At 24.4% G+C, this 19,499-nt stretch overlaps 1 protein-coding gene across 1 annotated transcript in view; it reads right to left on the bottom strand.

Annotated features, from left to right (window-relative positions):
• Positions 1 to 2,823: 2,823 nt before the first annotated feature.
• The window catches only part of LOC107165996 (uncharacterized), a 29,235-nt gene continuing 12,559 nt past the window's right edge, over positions 2,824 to 19,499 (bottom strand). The window contains exons 2-3 of the mRNA XM_015514465.2: positions 10,278 to 10,508; positions 2,824 to 3,259 (exon numbers count right to left, since the gene is read on the bottom strand). Of these exons, the coding sequence (XP_015369951.1) occupies positions 3,078 to 3,259; positions 10,278 to 10,470 (375 nt within the window). The 5' untranslated portion in view covers positions 10,471 to 10,508 and the 3' untranslated portion in view covers positions 2,824 to 3,077. The remainder of the gene's footprint in view (positions 3,260 to 10,277; positions 10,509 to 19,499) is intronic.

The following is a 19,499-nucleotide window of genomic DNA, read 5'->3' as shown; positions in this document are numbered from 1 at the left end:
CGGTTTACGTTTACAACTTTACGTTGCTTGCGAATTGCGACTACAGTTAGGTTAGGCGTCACACTTTCCGTTGGCTAATACCAAAGCCAACAATGTTTTCTTCGGGTCCGTCGAACGAAGTTTTTAGGTTCTTAATTTTCGGTACTGACCGACTGTGATTTTTAAATTACATAAATTAATGTTCCTTATTACACACGTGGTACCAATTACTTACCATATAGTTTCGCATTTCACATAATATACACACTTCATTTCGGTTCCATATAGACGTACCACGTGTAAACGATTTCACAATTTTCTAAATCTGCGCACCAGAATTCACTGACTTATAGTGACACAATAACCTCAAGTCAAAAACAAATGACGGTTCTCATTAATTTACGAAACACCTATAATTTTAATTAAATACTAAAACACCAAATGGATATAAAATCCATATAAGATCGGTCGTCAATGTGCGGTATTAATAATACAAATCACGTATTTATATTTCCCGTTTATGATGTGTGACAACTACGTAGTTTTCCTCTGATGTGAAGTTCGATGTAGTAGCTGTAGTCATTATACCACCACAACATTATAGGGCATCACATTTTTTTATATCGAGAACTCAGTTTGATCATAAATCATTTTTTTTTCTAATAATATTTGAGACGTACTTAAAAATATTTATACATACCATTTTAGACCAAAGACACATTGAATAAACTAAAAATAATCTTCGACAATTATAATAATTAATAATTAATTATTATTAAATACGTATGATGTAATATTATTGTTATAATTATCATTATAGAAGTCGATAAAGATTAATTTGTATACGAACTTATAAAAGATGGATTAAATAAATAATAATTAATGAATACCAAAACACTTATAAGTTTATTGCAATTTCACATTTCATTTAGGGGAAAACAAATACGTAAAGTGTTGGCATAATGTACGAGTATATAGTATACATATTTCATTATACACTACATACTAAATTTCTTTGAACGGTGGAAGAAAAAAATGTTTTCAAAAATAATGATTTTCCGAAATGGGGAAAAATATATTCTAATTTAAATTTGTTTGTAGTAATTTTCGTAAATTTCGGTTAGACATTAGAAAATTTTTAATTTTTAATAATATAAAGTTTTGATAAAATATTATAAGATATTATTTTTGCTGTCTACGATTTTACGAACTTTATTATCTATGATATTAATCAGGTATAAAAAGAAAAAATGTTAGTTTTGATTTCTTATAATATTTAGGAGGGTAAATTTTCGAATCGAAGCTTATAGTCAAACTATATTTGCCTCTATGTGGATAGGATAAGGAGAAAATGTTTTTACACAGGTACCTCAAAACTTTAATTATTGAATTATAAATGAATCTTTTTAATACATAATTCTTAATACTTCTTAATACACGCATATAATATTATATTATAATATTCTACTGCATTGATTTCTTCTTACTATTCATTTAAGTCTCAAAATTACTTACTTATTGTAACTAAAACAAGATTGGCCTTCCAGAAATTGATGTTCAACTGTTATTAGTCTTCTGGTATGCATAATTTATTTTATTGACACAATAGTATTTATAATATAAGACGACTACCATATTAGGTACTCTGACCCATTAAGAAATCGATAATATAAAACCATTAATTGAAATAATCGTATTTGAATACGAATAAAACGCATGATACACAATATTCACGACATGTGTAATATTTTTAATTTAATTATTTAAAATCAAATAACATGAATTCGTAATACATATTTTGTATACGATTATTATTTTTGACATTAATTTTAATTCTGAATTTATTTAAGCATACTTTGTTCCAAACCTAAAGTGTGGTACGCGTACCACTAATGATACCTACGCGAAAAGCCACATGCTAGCCAGTGGCCAGTCAAATGATTTTGTCATGTAGGGGAGATATTACTTTTTTAACAAGCACTTTTTAATTATTAAATACATAATTTATGGTTAACAGATATTAAACATTGAAAAAAAGATCATGGGAGATCTATCCACCCTCATCCCACCCCATAATTTTGACTGTCAATACTTTTTATTTATTGATGTTTGTGGATATTTTGCGCAAAATTATTTTTACTGTACGTTATTATTCATTATTATTATCCCGAGTCATAGAAATTACCACGAGTGTCAACACACACCTCCCGTAGCCGTAGATAATTCTAAAACTTATATTGCAAGTAAATTTTAACTTCCTCATAATTGTTACGTCATACAATATAAATATATTTACATTTATAACAGTTATAATATTTTAGTCATTAGTAGTAATTAGTATGTGGCTGATCTGTAACAAACATTAGTTGAAAACAAAGTTTGGGAGCCTCTGTTTTAAATAAAAATTTTAATCTAAATTTTAATAAATGCAAATCAAAACAAAGTTTTTGAATTAATTATTTTGCATCCAGATTGATAAATATATTATATTATGTTAAAATATTTTATCAATATTAATACAACTCACAATATAAATTACAATTCAAACCATAAATAAATACCCAAACTGTTTACTACGATGTATTTACGTCTATTTTTATCCTACTTGTCACGTTTTTATGAAATAAAATAAAGCTATTGCTAAGCAAATTTTCAATATTATTTATATTTATTTTTATTTTTTATTAATATTTATAATATTAGAATACGAACCTTTGTTTTAACCATAATATAATAGGGGAAATATGTTACTAATCTCTATATTAATTATAAAAATCAACATTTTTTTTTTAATGTTGTTTAGTCCGAACATTTTGCAATCAACGATAAAAAAATTTCAATTCATTTTTAAAGCCATCAGTTATTATTATAATATATTACTAAACATTTACAACAGGAATTATTCCAAAAATTTAAAATATAAGTTTTTTTATGTAGGTAATCTATAACATCTAGAAAGTGAAATTTTTATTATGCAATCAAGTTTGGAGAATTAGTCATAAAAAACAATATTCATACATCAAACAAAGAAAAATGTATATAAATTGTATAATATTTTGATTAAACATTTTTATTGTCGGTTAAAATTATGTAAAGACTTATCGACGTCTACGCCGTCCCCATCTAAGTGGTTGTCCTACTGGCCGATTACCCTTTGATGGTATGTCCGTATCTGGGAAAAACGAACTGAATGGCGATCGAATCACATGTCTGCCGTTACCACTTAACTGATTCCAAGGTCTCCAGTGTGTCAAAAATGACAGTGCTCGTTTTCTGTTTTCTGTAACAAATTTTTCATTAATTGATCTAATTAGTTAGCTGTCTTTTTTGTATTTATATCAATAGACAATAGCCATTTATATCATCATCGCAATATATTCTTATACATCTTTTCCGGAAAAAAATAAGGGGAAACATTTTATATATTTGTGCGCCTAAATAACTTCTACAATGCATATACCCACTATTAGGCATACTGAGTAATTTTCATCAAGAGCCAACGCGCATTCCATAAGTAAAATATTAAAATATCTTTAGTAAACAGATAACTATATATAAATTTAGAATGCCTGTTATGTTCTTACTGTATTTATTTGGACGTTTAACCTGGTGTATTTTAATATTAAGAGGATGTCAGAGCACTATTCTCTCTCTGGCCCACTCTGACGCACAACATATGTATAAGAATCGTATTTACGCAGAATCATTTTTTGTTATGTTTTTAAGTAATCTTAGAGTAAAATCGGTTCATACCCACTTTGCCGAATCCAAATTCACCGACAACTCAGTTTGCCGACATATATACCAGTTTTAAAATTATCAGTAAAATTTTTAAATATTCCATTTTCGCCGAAAGTCTAGTTTGCCGATTCGGTTCGACGACAAACTATTAATAAAGTTAAAATTTTCCCGATTCGCTGACAGTTGATTGATCCATAATGATTTTATCGAAAACGGATAAGATAGTGATAATATTATGGTATGTAATCGATATAAGTTCAACCTTTAAATGTTTTTCCACACATAAAAATATAAAATCCAAATGTAGTATAGATTGGTGAATTTAGTTCATTCCAGCCGATTTTATAGTGAACTTTAGTATAACTATTGATAAGTGCTGAATAAAAATTGAATTAAAAAAGGAATGGCTTAAAATAAAATATGAAAAAGATCGATATTTACTAGTTGTTGATAATTTGATTCACCGAGTGGACAGAATATAATAATAGATTGAAATCAGAAGAAATCTCATTACCTAATATAAAGTATGTCGATTATAATAAAATATCATATAATAATACAATAATTTTATAATTTTTTTATTTATATTTACTTTTATTTTGTATATAATAATATAATATCCTAACCTACTTTCATTTTTATATAATATATCTACTGACTTCATGTATTAATAACCAATAACCATTTATACGTCATGACAAATTTGTATTTATTTTTATTTTTTAATAAGTCGGCGAATTGGGAAAATGTAAATAAATAATCGGCGAACTAATGTATCGGCGAATTGGGATTCGGCAAATTGGGTTTCGGTAACGTGGGAAGTCACGGTAAAATCACCCATTAAAAAAAAAAAAAAAAAATAGAAAATTTAAATTGTTTTGAGACAATATTTAGAGAAATTGATATGTCATTCCTTCAAAAATATTATTCTCTGTCTTTTTTGTAATGGATGATATTACCCTAAGATAACTTGAAAATATGAAAAAAAATATTCTGGTTAAATGCATTTCGTATACAGTGTATATAGTATATATAATATATATGTTGTGCGTGGGCCAGAGAGAGAAAAGAAAAAACAAAATAGTGTGCTGACATCCTCTTAAAAACACGTTGTAGATTCAATTTTTAGAATTACCAAATTATTATATAATTAATATTACCAAGCTAAAGTATTTATTTTATATTATTTATTTTTTGGTATAAGTTATAAAATTTTTATCTATTTATTATTTTTACTTTTAGATTCTAACCGACTTGCCAGAATTACTTACTGTCTGATCATCAATATTCAATTACGAAGGAGATTTCTGATGGCGAATTGGATCTAATAACTAATTATTTATGTCGGGAGGTCAAAATTGAAAATGCTCAAAACTTTTTAAAATAAACTGGAAAACAAAAAAACAAATAGGTGAACTAATTTTAAGCGGATCACTGTAAAGCGTGTGTTAAATTTGAATTCAATGATAAATAATTGTATACAAAAAACGATTCTGAGCGAAAAATGCAGTCCGTCTACTTATATTGCTAATAGTATACTTCATGATATCATATTGCTGTAATAATATTATTTATTTTACTATATTCGTAAGTCGAATTCATTTTTGATGAAAGTATTGAATTTTATAATGTAATTAAGTGAATAAAATATAGTAATATTATCACTAATACATTTTAAAAGTATCTAGTAGCCATGAATAATATTGTTAAATCACAACAAGATAACTATAAAATTGTTTATTTTCGTGTAAATATTCAATGTCGTAATAATTTTAACTTCAAACGCTCATAAAAAAAATGAGTTAAAATTGAATTCCAGACTAAATTTTTGTTTTTTTCAAACATTTTGACTGAACAAACATGTTTTTAGCGACATTCGATGAAAGAAAAAACAAACATTTCAAATGTCTATGAATAGTTCAAGAGTAGTCCTAATATTTTTGAATAATTCACAAAAAATTCTAGTATAAATATTTTGTTAATATTTCATGTACCCATTCATAGTTATTTACTTTTGAGTTACACAAAAAAAAAAAACAAAATTGATTTCTTCGAAAGTCGGCTGTGTAAAAATGCACTTTTGTCTTTTAATATTTTTTATTTTTGGTCAAACGCTTTTTAACAGTACTAAGAATTTTAATTATACCCAACAATTCAAATCTAATTCAATTTCCTATCAGAAACCACCCTAAAAGTTAAAAATCAAAGCATTATTTTGATTACGACTTATTATGTATACATTCACAAAAAAAAAATTAAATAAGTCACAATATACTTATTAGATTTAATCTAGTATGGATTTTCATTTACACTTAAGTATAAGGTTTTATTAAAATAATCATTAGGTAACCTTTTAATTAAAAGCCTTAAATTAAGCCTTCTCGGCTAACCAGAAATGTTAACTGAATAAGTAGGAACAGTAATAAGTGGATTCGATATCACTTCAATAACAACAAGATTTGTATGCAAGTAATATTTGTTACATAGAAGGTTAAATACAATTTCGCAAATTATTTTAAGCTAGAAATTCATAAACATTTTTCTTTTTAAATTTAAGATTTGAAAATTTTAAATAATCTATAATACATCTAAACATCTAAGACAGATAAAACGTCTCCACTCTGAATAATTTTTCGTATACAATGATGTAATATCATTGGATTCAAATTTAATTCCATCCATTACAGTAACCCACTTGTAACCTACTGTACAGCAGATCAACATCCACGACTTACTCGTTTTTTTTTTTTAGATTCTCAGCGGAGCGATGAATGTATTGATTTTACCATGATGTGTGTTTTTATTTTTTTATTTATTTTTTTTTTTTTGTGTCTGTCATCACCTTTTGGGGCAGTAAAAGTGCTTCGATTTTTGACTTCAGTACCTCGTTTGATCAGAAAGTGAATCTGGTTGTTACTTTAGGGGGTCAAAAGTGAAAAATACTTTTCTAAATAATCGAGAAAAACAAACTAAAAATTAAGGGAAAAACTGGAAATTGTACGCACACTCATTTTTCGACAAAGTCGATTTTGGTTTTTGATGTAATTTTAAAACAAATGACCATAGATACATGAAATTTTCACCGAATGTTTATATAAATATGTTCTATCCACCATACAAAAAGCTTGAAAATTTAATACAAGGTTCTTAACATATTGTTATAATAGCAGTTGAAAAATAAAAGAAATGCATAGTCACAATTCTTTTTTATAAGCATTCAAAGTTTGAATTTTGTCAAAATACGTAAAAATCACGAAAATTCGCAAATTATTTTAAGCTAGAAATTCATAAAAAAATTTCTTTTTAAATCTAAGATTTAAAAATTTAATACAAGATTCCTTACATGTTTTTCAATCTTTATCACAAATAAAAAGTCCACCGGAAATTCAAATTAAATTTTTATGAGCATTTGGAATTTAAATTTTTACAACATTGGATTTTCACTTTTAGCGATTTCCTTATTTTGGTGTAACTTTAAAACAAATGACCGCAGATACTTGAAATTTTTACTAAATGTTTATATAGGTATTTTATATATTTTATGAAATTTTCAAAATATTTAGATTTGTTTTGAGCTGTTTACTGAAATTTTAATTTTTCAACTTTTTTAGTTTTTTTTTCTATATATATCGATAAAAAATTATTTGTTCGGTAGAAAAGCTTGAAAATTTAATGCAAGGCTTCTAACACATTGTAAAAATAGCAATTAAAAATATAAAAAATACGTAGGCATGATTTTGTTTTTTATAAACATTTAAAGTTCAAATTTTGACTTAATACGTAAAAATTGCGGCAATGTTCAAATTATCTTAGATAGAAATTCATAAAAGTTTTTCTTTTTAATTATAAGATTTAAAAATTTAATACAAGGCTCCTAACATATTTTTACAATAGCAGTTGCAAAATAAAAGGAATACATAGTCACAATTTTTTTTTTAAGTATTCAAAGTTTGAGTTTTGACAACATATTATGTAAAAATCACGAAAAATCACAAATTATTTTAAGCTAGAAATTCATAAAAAATTTTCTTTTTAAATCTAAGATTTGAAAATTTAATACAAGGTTCCTTACAAGTTCGTCAATTTTTATCACAAATAAAAAGTCCACCGGAAATTCAAATTAAATTTTCATGAGCATTTGAAATTAAAATTTTTACAACATTGGATTTTCACTGGATTTTACATTTAGTGATTTTCTTATTTTGGTGTAACTCTAAAAGTCTAAAACAAATGACCGCAGATACTTTAAATTTCACTGAATGTTTATATAGGCATTTTCTATAATAATTCTAAAATAATTCGACGAAAAATAGAAAATCTAAAGACATAGACTTAGCTATGCAGTAAAAAATTCTAAAACTACAAATATTTTTTATTTAAAAAGAATATTTACGAGTACAATCTATGTTACAGACGTTATTACAAATATGAAACTATAATTTTAATTTTTAAATATTCTTGTAGTATATCATTTTTCATGCATTTATTACGTAATTTTTATAAAAATAAATTACTTTTAATATTTAAATTAATGATTTAAAAGTAATGTTTTTACCGGAAGTTTTTTAGCCGGATATTGTTGTTACAGATATTTTGGTACCGGATGAAATGTTGCAGGATATTATTTACCGGACCAAATGACATGGAAGTTTATTAAGGATATGAATTTAAGTTACAATAATAGATACCTACATTGAAGAAATCATTTTTTTTTTTTTAATTTTAAACATTGTTTCTTTATAAAAATAAAAATAATTAATTAGTTATATATAGTATAACATTACCTATACACAATACACATATAACAAAATCATTTTTGCATAAACATTTAAAATCTGAATTTAAATTTAAAGAGGATAAAATTCAAAAATATTGTTTGTTTGTTTTGTTGGTCCACTCAGAATTTAAGATACAATCACGATATTAATATATTTTATAGTCGATACTTGAAACTTTAAAAGCGTAATAAAAAGAAAAAAATCATACAATACATCAATAAAATAAAAACACCATTTTGAAACGAATACCTTCCCTAACCTGCTCAGAATCTAAAAATACTTCTTTCAAAAGAAAAGCATTAAAATGAGAGTTAAGATTAAAAAAGGTTACGGTTTTGGAGGAAAAAGAAAGTTCTTAAATAAGTATAACTGTACATATTGTATAAGCGATTTGAATAAGTCTTAAAAGCTGCATAAAACATTAAATGTACACAGTATGAAATTATAATAATTTTTTTATATTATATAATATTATAATTCTATGATAAACGTATATATTACTATATTATAGTGTGTATATGGTTATGCTGATGTAAGAGAATAAGTATATTTTCGGCTTATTATTATTTTTTTTCTTCTTTATAAAATAAGACTTATCAAAAACAAATGATAAAAAAAATATCAATAAATATATTAGTATTATATTTTTAAATTTTGAGAGAAAAAATAATCCAATGTTGTATAGAGTAGTACATTTATTCGTATTTAAAATTAAAATAGTTTATATTTTTACTATTTTTGAATTTGTACTTACGCAGATCCCAGATTATATGAAATGTTATTTATTTATTGTTATGAATATATCGTAGTTATAATATGATAAAATTTATACAGACGAATTAATATTAATTCAGATTAGCGCATTAACATTATAGACAATGATGAAAATACGTGTAACTAAATTAATTTATATGATAGGTAGACATAATATATATGTAATAATAATAAAATAAAGAAAACATTACTGTTGACAGATAAATTAAGATTATCTGATTTATGTTTTTGATGGTGTTAAAAAGATATATACACTGAGCATCCGTTGTTATTCACAAAAGGATCGCCGGAACAGAGTACACATTTCAATGGATTTTAGCGTGGTTTTGGGTTTACAGTTGAGTGGCGTTCATCAATACGGTTGACAGCCAACACTGCGAGGCATAATTGAACCACAATAGGTTTGTAGTACGGACTAGTATATTCTTGGCAGTTTTGATTTTGAGTGATGACTAGGTATTTATGTAAAATTCCTCTATATTTTGTATTTTGTTATGTATTAAAAAGTTTTTAACTGGGTTTTATTTAGCTTGTGATTTACGTGACATTAATATCACGTAATAACATTAATATCTGACATTAATAAACACAGTTTAAGTTCACTTTTAGTTGTATTTATTGAAATAGATGAATCAAAGTTATAAATGTACCTACAACAAATTTGTTTGTTGGAATGTTCAGCTGATTTGTCTTCAACAAACGATTCTGTACGATTTAAGTTTCAAGATGTGAATTTTATATGGTTTGAATTTGGCTTAAAATATAAATGATCGATGCTAGTTAACTTAATTAATTCTGTACATCCACTTAGTATGTCTTTCACGCCTCTATTGGAGATAAGCGATAATCAATTTAAGGTGGTTAAGTAGGTCGTTTGGAGAATAGTTTTCGATGTACCCAACTATTTGATTGTAAATAAAAAGTTATGTTCTTTGATGTTATTAACATTATAACATTATATATTGCATAATTAAACTATATAACTATTAACTAATAGGTACTTGCCATTTTTAAATATATTCGCCGGATATTCTAATTCTTCATCTTCATCTTCTTGAGGAGATTTCCATGTACCAAACCCTCTTCCACTGTTATCCAACCATCTTAGCAAGTCATTACCAGTTTCCTCGTACGAACCCTTTTCAGCCGCTATTAAAGTGGTTACTAATACTAGTAATAAGACCCACTGTAGTGTCATAGTGGTTAATGCCTTTGGGCCAAACCACTACACCAATCCTGAAAAAAAAATTTAGCACAAACTTTTATTTTTAAATGTTAAACGAGCAATAACTAAAATTTATTATAATATGTGCATTTTATTTAGTATAATAATTTAATACTAAATAAGCTGTATTATACAATATTCATTTTAATTTGAATGATTGTAAAAAATGTATCAACAATTCATTCTGTATCAGTTGTCCAATATAAAACACTGGATTAAAAGTAAACAGATAAAATATATCAAAATTATTTAATGTCACTCATTCAATTGTACTAATTAATAATTTTAACATTATTTTATGTGGAAATAATAAAAAACATGTAAACAACTTTTTTTTAACAGTATTTTTTTAATATGTACCAATCATTTTTGCTGTAAATGCCACTTTTGAAATAATAACTAATTTATAATTTGGGTTTTAAATTTAATTATATGTATTAAAAAATAAATATTTGAATACAATTTTAAGTTATCTATCATCACTATAATATCAACCATTATTTTCAGAAATGTAAATGCGAAATAAAATTAATATTTTTTTCTTTATGACGTAAAAATAAAATATATAAAAATTTAAAATATGTAGTATACAAAAAAAATCCTAGGGTACCCTAAATTATTTAGTTATACATTTAAAATTCAAATCGATAGTAGATATTGTATATTACATGAAATATAAATCATTCAATTCAAAGTACATGAAATCTATTCAAGTATACCTACAATCGTCGTATCATATTTAAATCAAAGCCAAAAATAAATCATATCATTTTTGTTACTATGATTATTGACTAATGACTAACGTACAAAGTTAGATAAAAAAATACGATCATGATTTTATCATATTCGTTATTTTTATATTTATAAATTATTTAAAATTAACGAATGAAACCAAAAGGAACGCATAATTTTAAGTATTATAAAATATAAAGATAACTATAAAAAAATAATGTTCTTATTGTTCTAATAATTATGAAAAAACTTAAATTAAATGGGGATATATAAATAGCTAATTTTCAGACGAAATCATCGCCTGTGTAAAATGTAATTATTATAATAATTTACAATATTCAGAAACTAAGTATAGGTTATGAATGCATATAGTTATAGCAGTACATATTAATATAATTCCTACTACCAACCTAATTAAAAATGTAATCTTTATCTTTTTACGTTTTGATATATGGTATTGGAAATACATTATTTTGTTAAATCTTAAATTCGAAGTTATTTTTAAAATAGTCAACAACGTAGTATTGATAAATTACACATGAAATATAAGCATAATTATAATCGTTTTAAATAGAATTTTAAATGAAATGAATTCATTTTTATTAACATTTTTTTTTTATTATTATTATTATTATTCGCGGTTAAGCGTCAAAACTAAGGTTATTCATTGTATTAGCTTACAACGATATAAATATGAGTTATATAACAATAAATACATAGAATTCACTATATTGCGTTATACATATCAATATATTTGAGAAATTAAATAATTCTATGACCATTGTCATCAATGGGAAACAGAGCGTCCAAGAGACTGTCCATTCAAATTATTATTATAACTTGAAGTATATTATGTTATAAATATTTTAAACGAAATTTTGAGCTTGTTAAGTAAAATATTTAATAGCCATAAAACTAATAAATAAATTTATAATAGAATACCATGATTCATAATCCATAATTGTCTAGCTTTTTATAGCTAAAAACCCTTTTTTATGATTATATTGTTTGAAAATAAATCGTTTAGATACTTAAATATAGAATTTTCTTTTAAAAAATATTTCCCTTTTCTAAGAGTAATAATGTGAGAATGCGTTGATTCAATTGTTTTGGAAAGCAAATAAAAATAAATTTATATTCTTTCCGAGACTTCAAGTTTTATTGCGATTTGTATTTGAGACTGAAAATAAACACATCAATTTAACATTTTTTTTTTCTAAATCAAAATCTTAGCAAAAATTAAACTTAAAATGAATTCATGTGTTTTCCTATTCAATGCAATTTTATTACTTAAACTACATTTTTTTTTTTTTTATTAGCTTTCATTTTAACTATTACAGCTCAACAATTAGGTATTAGACTACATTTATTAGAGTTTATTTGCACTTGGGTGTTTTAATAATAATAATAATATATAATTTACTATAGTTTTTTAACCGATAAAATATATTTTATCAAAATTATGATTATCAACGCCATCATATTATTTTAAGGAAAAACAATTCGGTATTAGAAGATCAATGTCTCTGAAGAATATTAATGAAAATATTATAATTATATTATTTTTAAGTAGGTTTTATTTTTTATTAAATATTTAAAACACGCAACTTAATTTAGTGATGATTATATTCTGTAAAAAATGAGAATTAGTGCAATTAAAAGTTTTATTTGATATTATTTACTAGTTAATGAAAGTATAATTCAGTAATTTAAGTTTAAAATGAGGAGTGTAGTAGTGAAAAAAATTATTCTTATCAATTTCTATAATATCTTGCTTAAATTATTTTATTAAAACTTTAAGACAAAAATAAGCCATTTATTCGTTATTTGAGTAATGAATTAAACATGATAACACCATAACAATAGTCGCTAGTCAGGCTTGACTTTGGTTGAGAACATCAACATTTAAAAAAATAAAATTCTAAGAAGAGCTTAGCTATTACTTAAATTAAAAAAAAAAATATTTCATTCAAAGTAATAAAGTAGTCGTATAAATAGGATGTAAGTAGTAAATGTGTTCTAAATTCCAATCTATTTAGATGACAGATGTGCTGAATGACTAAGGTATTTATGTACTATACAAACAAAGTGTTAACCAGTAAAAAGTTTTGTGAAACTAATAGCTATCTCCCTTTACTTGCGTATAAGATTTAATAGATTAATTTGAAATTAAACTACCACAAGTAAAAAGAGACCAAAGACAAAACAACAATAGAATAATAAAAGATTAAGAAAAAAATGAAGGTATTATTAATTTGGTAATAATAGTTAAAACCAATCCAAGCTTACAAAGAGTAAGAATAAAAGGTAGGCATGAGTTGTTTCCCTATTGTTGTATAATACCATTACCAGATATTATCAATTTATAAAAACAATAAGATACAAATTTTACTAAATTACAAACTTTTTAGATTCTGAACGAAGTGATTAATGTATTGATTTTACAATGATGTGTGTGTGTTTTTTTTTTTTTTTTTGTGTGTCTGTGTACAGCATAACTAGTCGAAATAATGCTTCAATTTCAAACTTAGGAGGTGGTTTCCGATGTAAAAGCGAATATCCTTGGTGCATTATAGAGGTAAAAAGTAAACATTTTCCAATAGTTTTCAAAAAAATTGAGAAAAACAAAAAAAAAATGACAGAAAAACGGGAATTTTTACGCAAAACCAGTTTTTGACCAAATCGATTTTTTTATATGGCTGTTATTCAAAAACTAATCACTGTAAATACTTGAAATTTTCACGAAATGTTTATATTAGTGTTATCTATATACAGTATTTTTGACTTTTTTTGAGTTATTTATAAACAACTTAAATTTTCGATTTTTCTGAAACTTGTTTTTTGAAGCGTCGATAAAATTTTTTTGGTCCTATCAAAATACTTGAAAATTTAATACAAAGTTTCTCATAAGTTATTCTTATAGTGATTAAAAAATTATAAGAATACATAGGCACAATTTTTTTTATTAGCATTTGAAGTTCAAATATTGACAAAAATTCGTCAAAACCATGAATATTTGCAAATTATTTTGTAGTTCAAAATTCATAAAATTGTTTGTATTTAATATTTATATCTAAGGTTAAAAAATTCAACACTAAATTTTCCATAAGTTTTTCTTCAAATAGCTATAAAGTAAATTTGAAGCGTCATTATAGGAAAAATGTTTTGAGCGTTTGAGTTTTAAATTTTTATGAAATTGCGTAACGATAACGATTTATCCTCAAACTAGGTATATGTTTATCTATCATAATATAAGGTATTATGAATTATGATAACTACATGCAATGTTTTTGGAAAAATGTATTAAACATGCCTTATGCAAAATGCGTCCTAATTGAAAAATAAAATATTTGTTTCAAAATAGAATATATAACAATATTTAAATATAATATATCCTAGACTGACAAATCATCTACGTTCAGAATCGTTTTTTGTATACAATGATACCTATCATTGCATTCAAATTTAACCTACCCTAGTCAAAGATCCACCCCACCACCTAATGTACAGCAGAGCGAGATTCACTTACCCGCTTTTTCATATATTTTTTACCAAATTACTACATTTTTTTTTTGTATTTTTTACCTAATTACTAAATGACGTGTTTTATAAATAATAAATATTATATTATACAAAACATAATTAATAAATAAAAATTGAATGATTTTCAAAATATGAAAAAACTAAAAAAAAAACAACATTTTTGAGAAATTGTTCAGCTAACCTCTTCGTGTGGTTTTTTGGGTTATGCTAATAGGCTAAATATTTTACTAAATATTGAAAAAAAAATATAATAATCCGGGAATCAACTCATTCGTTTTTTTTAATCACCCGGGTATCAACTCGGTAAACGGAAAATTGGTACGGTTATTGTGTTTTGAACAAAAGAAATGAAATAGGCGGAATATTGGTACTATAAAATATTTTATTTTCAGTGGTTCAAAAAATTAAACTAAAATAAATAAATGTTCAAAAAATTAAATTTAAATAAATATATGTTCACAATTAATAGTAATATGATAGTCAAAACATGTGTCCAAAATTAAATAATTCATAATAATTCAAAATTAAATATAAATTCATAATAGTTCACAATAATTCACAATAGTTTATAATAGTTCAAAATTGAATAAAAATTCACAATAGTTTCCCTATGGTATTTAAAAAAATGTCCATTGTAATTTCATTATTTACGTAACTGGTAATAGTTTCATGAAGTTTATATTGAAGTGAAGCATATTTTTTATCTTTTTTTCGACATTTTAAATTATTAAGTTGTTCATGCCGTATACTTTTAATTCGCATCATAGATTCATCTTGTTGATTCATATTTGTATTTCATAGTTTAAGAAACCCTGGTTTTTAACGACCGTTCCAATATTCCACGTTCAAAATAACCGTACCAATTTTCCGACAATCAATCAACTCAACGGTATCGGTGCAGGTAAACAGGTACCAGGAAATCAATTCGTACGCAGCTGGCCATTACGCAATGTTTGAATTGGAAGTCACTGGGTGGAGGTAGATAATTTCTTTTATAAAAATATCCAGCGTACCCTTTATAATTATACGATCTACATGAAGACCTCAAAATAATTAAAATACAAGTTGAAATTTTTTCACTACCAAAATCAACAGGCTCAATCTGCTTCGATTTACATATTCCTCCACCACCTTAAAGATTCCTAAAGCGAGTAAAACGTGGTCGTTCACATTATCTGTTGGTTAATTATTATTACTATTATTATAATATAATCAGGTTAAAATAGCAAAAAATAATTATTATTCTGTATATATCCGACGGATATTATCCGTAGTCTAGGAATGTCTTATTTTAATCAGATAAAAGAAAATAAGATTATATCCTTACTCAATAAGAATTTAAATCTTCAAGTACACAAATTATTTTATATTTTTGCATCCTTCTTCTATCTTTTTCCAATTCAAGCAATTAATGCACCTTAATAATATACCTATAATATTATTATTATTATAACTTCAGTGACTTTTGGAAATGGATTTTTAACAACGTCAATTTTATATTTATAATCTTAAAAAGCTTATTACCAATAAATATATTTAATACTTTTTTAATGTATATATTTTTAATGTTTACAGATATGAAAATTTAAAAAGAATTATTATTATTATTTTTATTGAAAACTATAATATTGAACTACTTGCCAATAACATAATCCTCACACCCCATAACATACTTATATAATGAATTTCGAATGAACAATTTAGTTCCAGAGATTCTTCAGTTTCTTATATTTTTTATAACATTAACGAACAAAGGGAGATAACAAGCTTATGTAAAACTGATGTAGAGTTGTTTGACCATTCTACCATTATGAACAGTGGGAGTGTTTTTATGATAGAACAATTTTAATTTTAATTAATTATTATTTGAGTGACAGTAAAATCAATAAATATGTTTAAAATGCTTCTAAAATGAAATACAGAAAATAGAAAATTTGACCAAGTTATTGTTATTGACCTTTATTCGATAAGTATAAAAATTAAATTATATAATATGTGTTTAATAAATCAAAATATATGACGTGTTACATTCATTTATCAAATTCCAAAGCTTAGTATTGAAGTAGGTATTGATGTACTGTTCTGTAAGTTCTTAAACTTCAACCTTTAGAAACGTATAAACTGTCACAAAATATATATTAAAAATGAGTGACTTTGTACTATAGACCTAAAAATCACCAATTTCGTTTATGTTTGTATTTATGCGATTATTTTTTAAATTTATGAATTATTTTAAACAGTTCAGCTTTGAATACGATACCGATCACTTACTTATTTTTGTTATTCCTGATGACAATACTAAACATCTATATAGTAGATAATAACATGAAGTAAATTTTCAAATAGTTAATTAATTGGATTACTTTAATTCATAATATGTTCTTTTAATGTAAGAACAAATTAAATAGTATGTTATATTAATATTTCGTTACGAGTACTTTAAATATTATTCATAACCAGTAAAAAAAAAACAAAGATTACGTGAAATTACAATGCTCAAATACGTGAACGCTAAATTAATTTATAATCATCAATAAGAAAAGTCATTAATAATAATCAAAATATTAAAACTATGACGAATTGCTTAATTTTTGATTAATGCTATTTATAATTACACTCAAATATGAATATTTAAATCGTTCAGTAGGTATCTATACAAACAATTCCAAATCGTTTAAAAGTATGTATAGTTTGGATCTAAATTAAAATGTATTAAATAATTAGTTTTTTTAAAAAAAATACCTAAAAGTAGAAAAAATTATAAAAAATCTATATAACTAAAACATAATATTATACTACTACTAACATCAATAAATGTTGAATGATGTATTAACTCTATAATAAAATATTTGAATGTTGCAAATTAATGCAAAAATCGTCCCCCTATAAATATCTGTTCTTCTGAAAAACTAGGGAGACATTTCAAAAACTACATCTTAATAATGCACCATTTGGGTTCAGTGTATCATCAATAAAAAGATTGCAAAATATTTTTTAACTCTATTTTCTTAGCCCACAACATTTTTTTCCGTATAATTCAAAGCATATAGTAGAAAATTATGAAATATTTAAAACAAAACTTTAAACTCGTAAGAATCACCTTTTTAAACTAATGAAATATTAGTAAATAAAGTTTACACGAAAATGTTATTCATAATGTATGAAAATAAATTGAATATACATACGTACACTATAAATGTATACATTATTTAAATTACCTAATTATATCTATAAGTATATTTTTCATTATTAATTTAATAAATATGAAGATGAGTGATATTGTCTCCTAATAAAAGTTAAATTTAAAGAAATTATATAGTATATAAATTAGAATATATTTTTAACTTTATGTTGTTATTAGATATTGCAGCTGGTTTTAAATAGCTGTATAAATAATAATATATTTTTTTTATTTATTAATTGTTTATGACATCAAACTACTCAATAATAATATTATACACAATTTACATTTAAAAGTAGGTTTATTAGATTATAAGAAAATGTGATTCTCATTTTTCGATTTATTATGTTTACCTATAGATAATTTTCAATTCCTTACACTTTAGTCATTCATTATAAATTATAATTATAAGGTTGTAGACCTAACTACAAACATCAAACTACATTATGTTCAACTTGTAATTAATCTCTTTTATGACACAGGTATACAAGATTATATTTCAAATGACCTTAAGTTTCTAGAACACATCAAAACTTATCAATTTGTTCATATATAAATGGTGTTTTGAAAAATTGAAATTGTAGGTAAAAGTTTTTTCATTAATATATTTTAAAAGTACATGAGTAATAAATTTAAGATTATGTCTTTATGAATATGTGTTTAAATGTTTGCATAAACTAGCCTTGTCAAGGAAAATAAATAATGTTTATATTATATTATTCAAAGTGCTACTTAAATAATCTAAAGCTATAAATATCATATTTAAAATAAGAAATTTTTGCAAACTTTAAATTGATGTACTTGTAAAATCGCGAAATTTTCAAAAATTACACATTTTTGTTCCACCATGTGCTACTAATATAATAAAATTTGTTTCATATGGTATGACAATCATTAAACTGTGCATTTTGTTGCCTTGTTAATGATTCAAAATTTTAAATGTTGCTTAATATAAATTAAGTCAACTATTGGTCAATCTCCTCTCATATTCTTAGCTAATAACACAAAACAGGTTCTGCTGACCTCAAATTTGACATAATTTACACTTGTAAGGTGGAGACGACAGAATATACGAATGTTACGTCTTCCTAACACACACAATTTCAGTTTAAAAATATAAACATTTAATTGTATTATTCTTACATAATATCTCAGCAAATGATATTGTTTAACTATGTAGGTAACAAAACATTTTTGTTCAATCAAAAGCATATAAATTATTTTTACTTTTGATCTGAAATCATTAGAAAATACTATACTATAAAGAAACAAAAATTAATTTTACAGTCAAAATGTTTACAATCTAAAACATATACTTTTTTCTATGTTAATTGTAATAAACGTAAAGAGATTTTCTCACTCGAAGTAAAACCAACAGCAATATTAGTCTATATACAATACCATAAAAATCAAAATAAATCTACATACTCTCGGACTGTTATCCACACCGCAGCACAAATATTTTGCATATTACAAAATATGACTTTGAAATATATCTATAGAATAAAATAATACATTATTGGGTCTACTAAACTTCAGGCATATT

This window comes from Diuraphis noxia, unplaced genomic scaffold, assembly GCF_037042655.1.
Source record: "Diuraphis noxia isolate RWA-SAM2 unplaced genomic scaffold, SU_Dnox_SAM2 contig0002, whole genome shotgun sequence".
Classification (NCBI taxonomy): domain Eukaryota; kingdom Metazoa; phylum Arthropoda; class Insecta; order Hemiptera; family Aphididae; genus Diuraphis; species Diuraphis noxia.
This window is presented reverse-complemented; position numbering and strand designations above follow the sequence as displayed.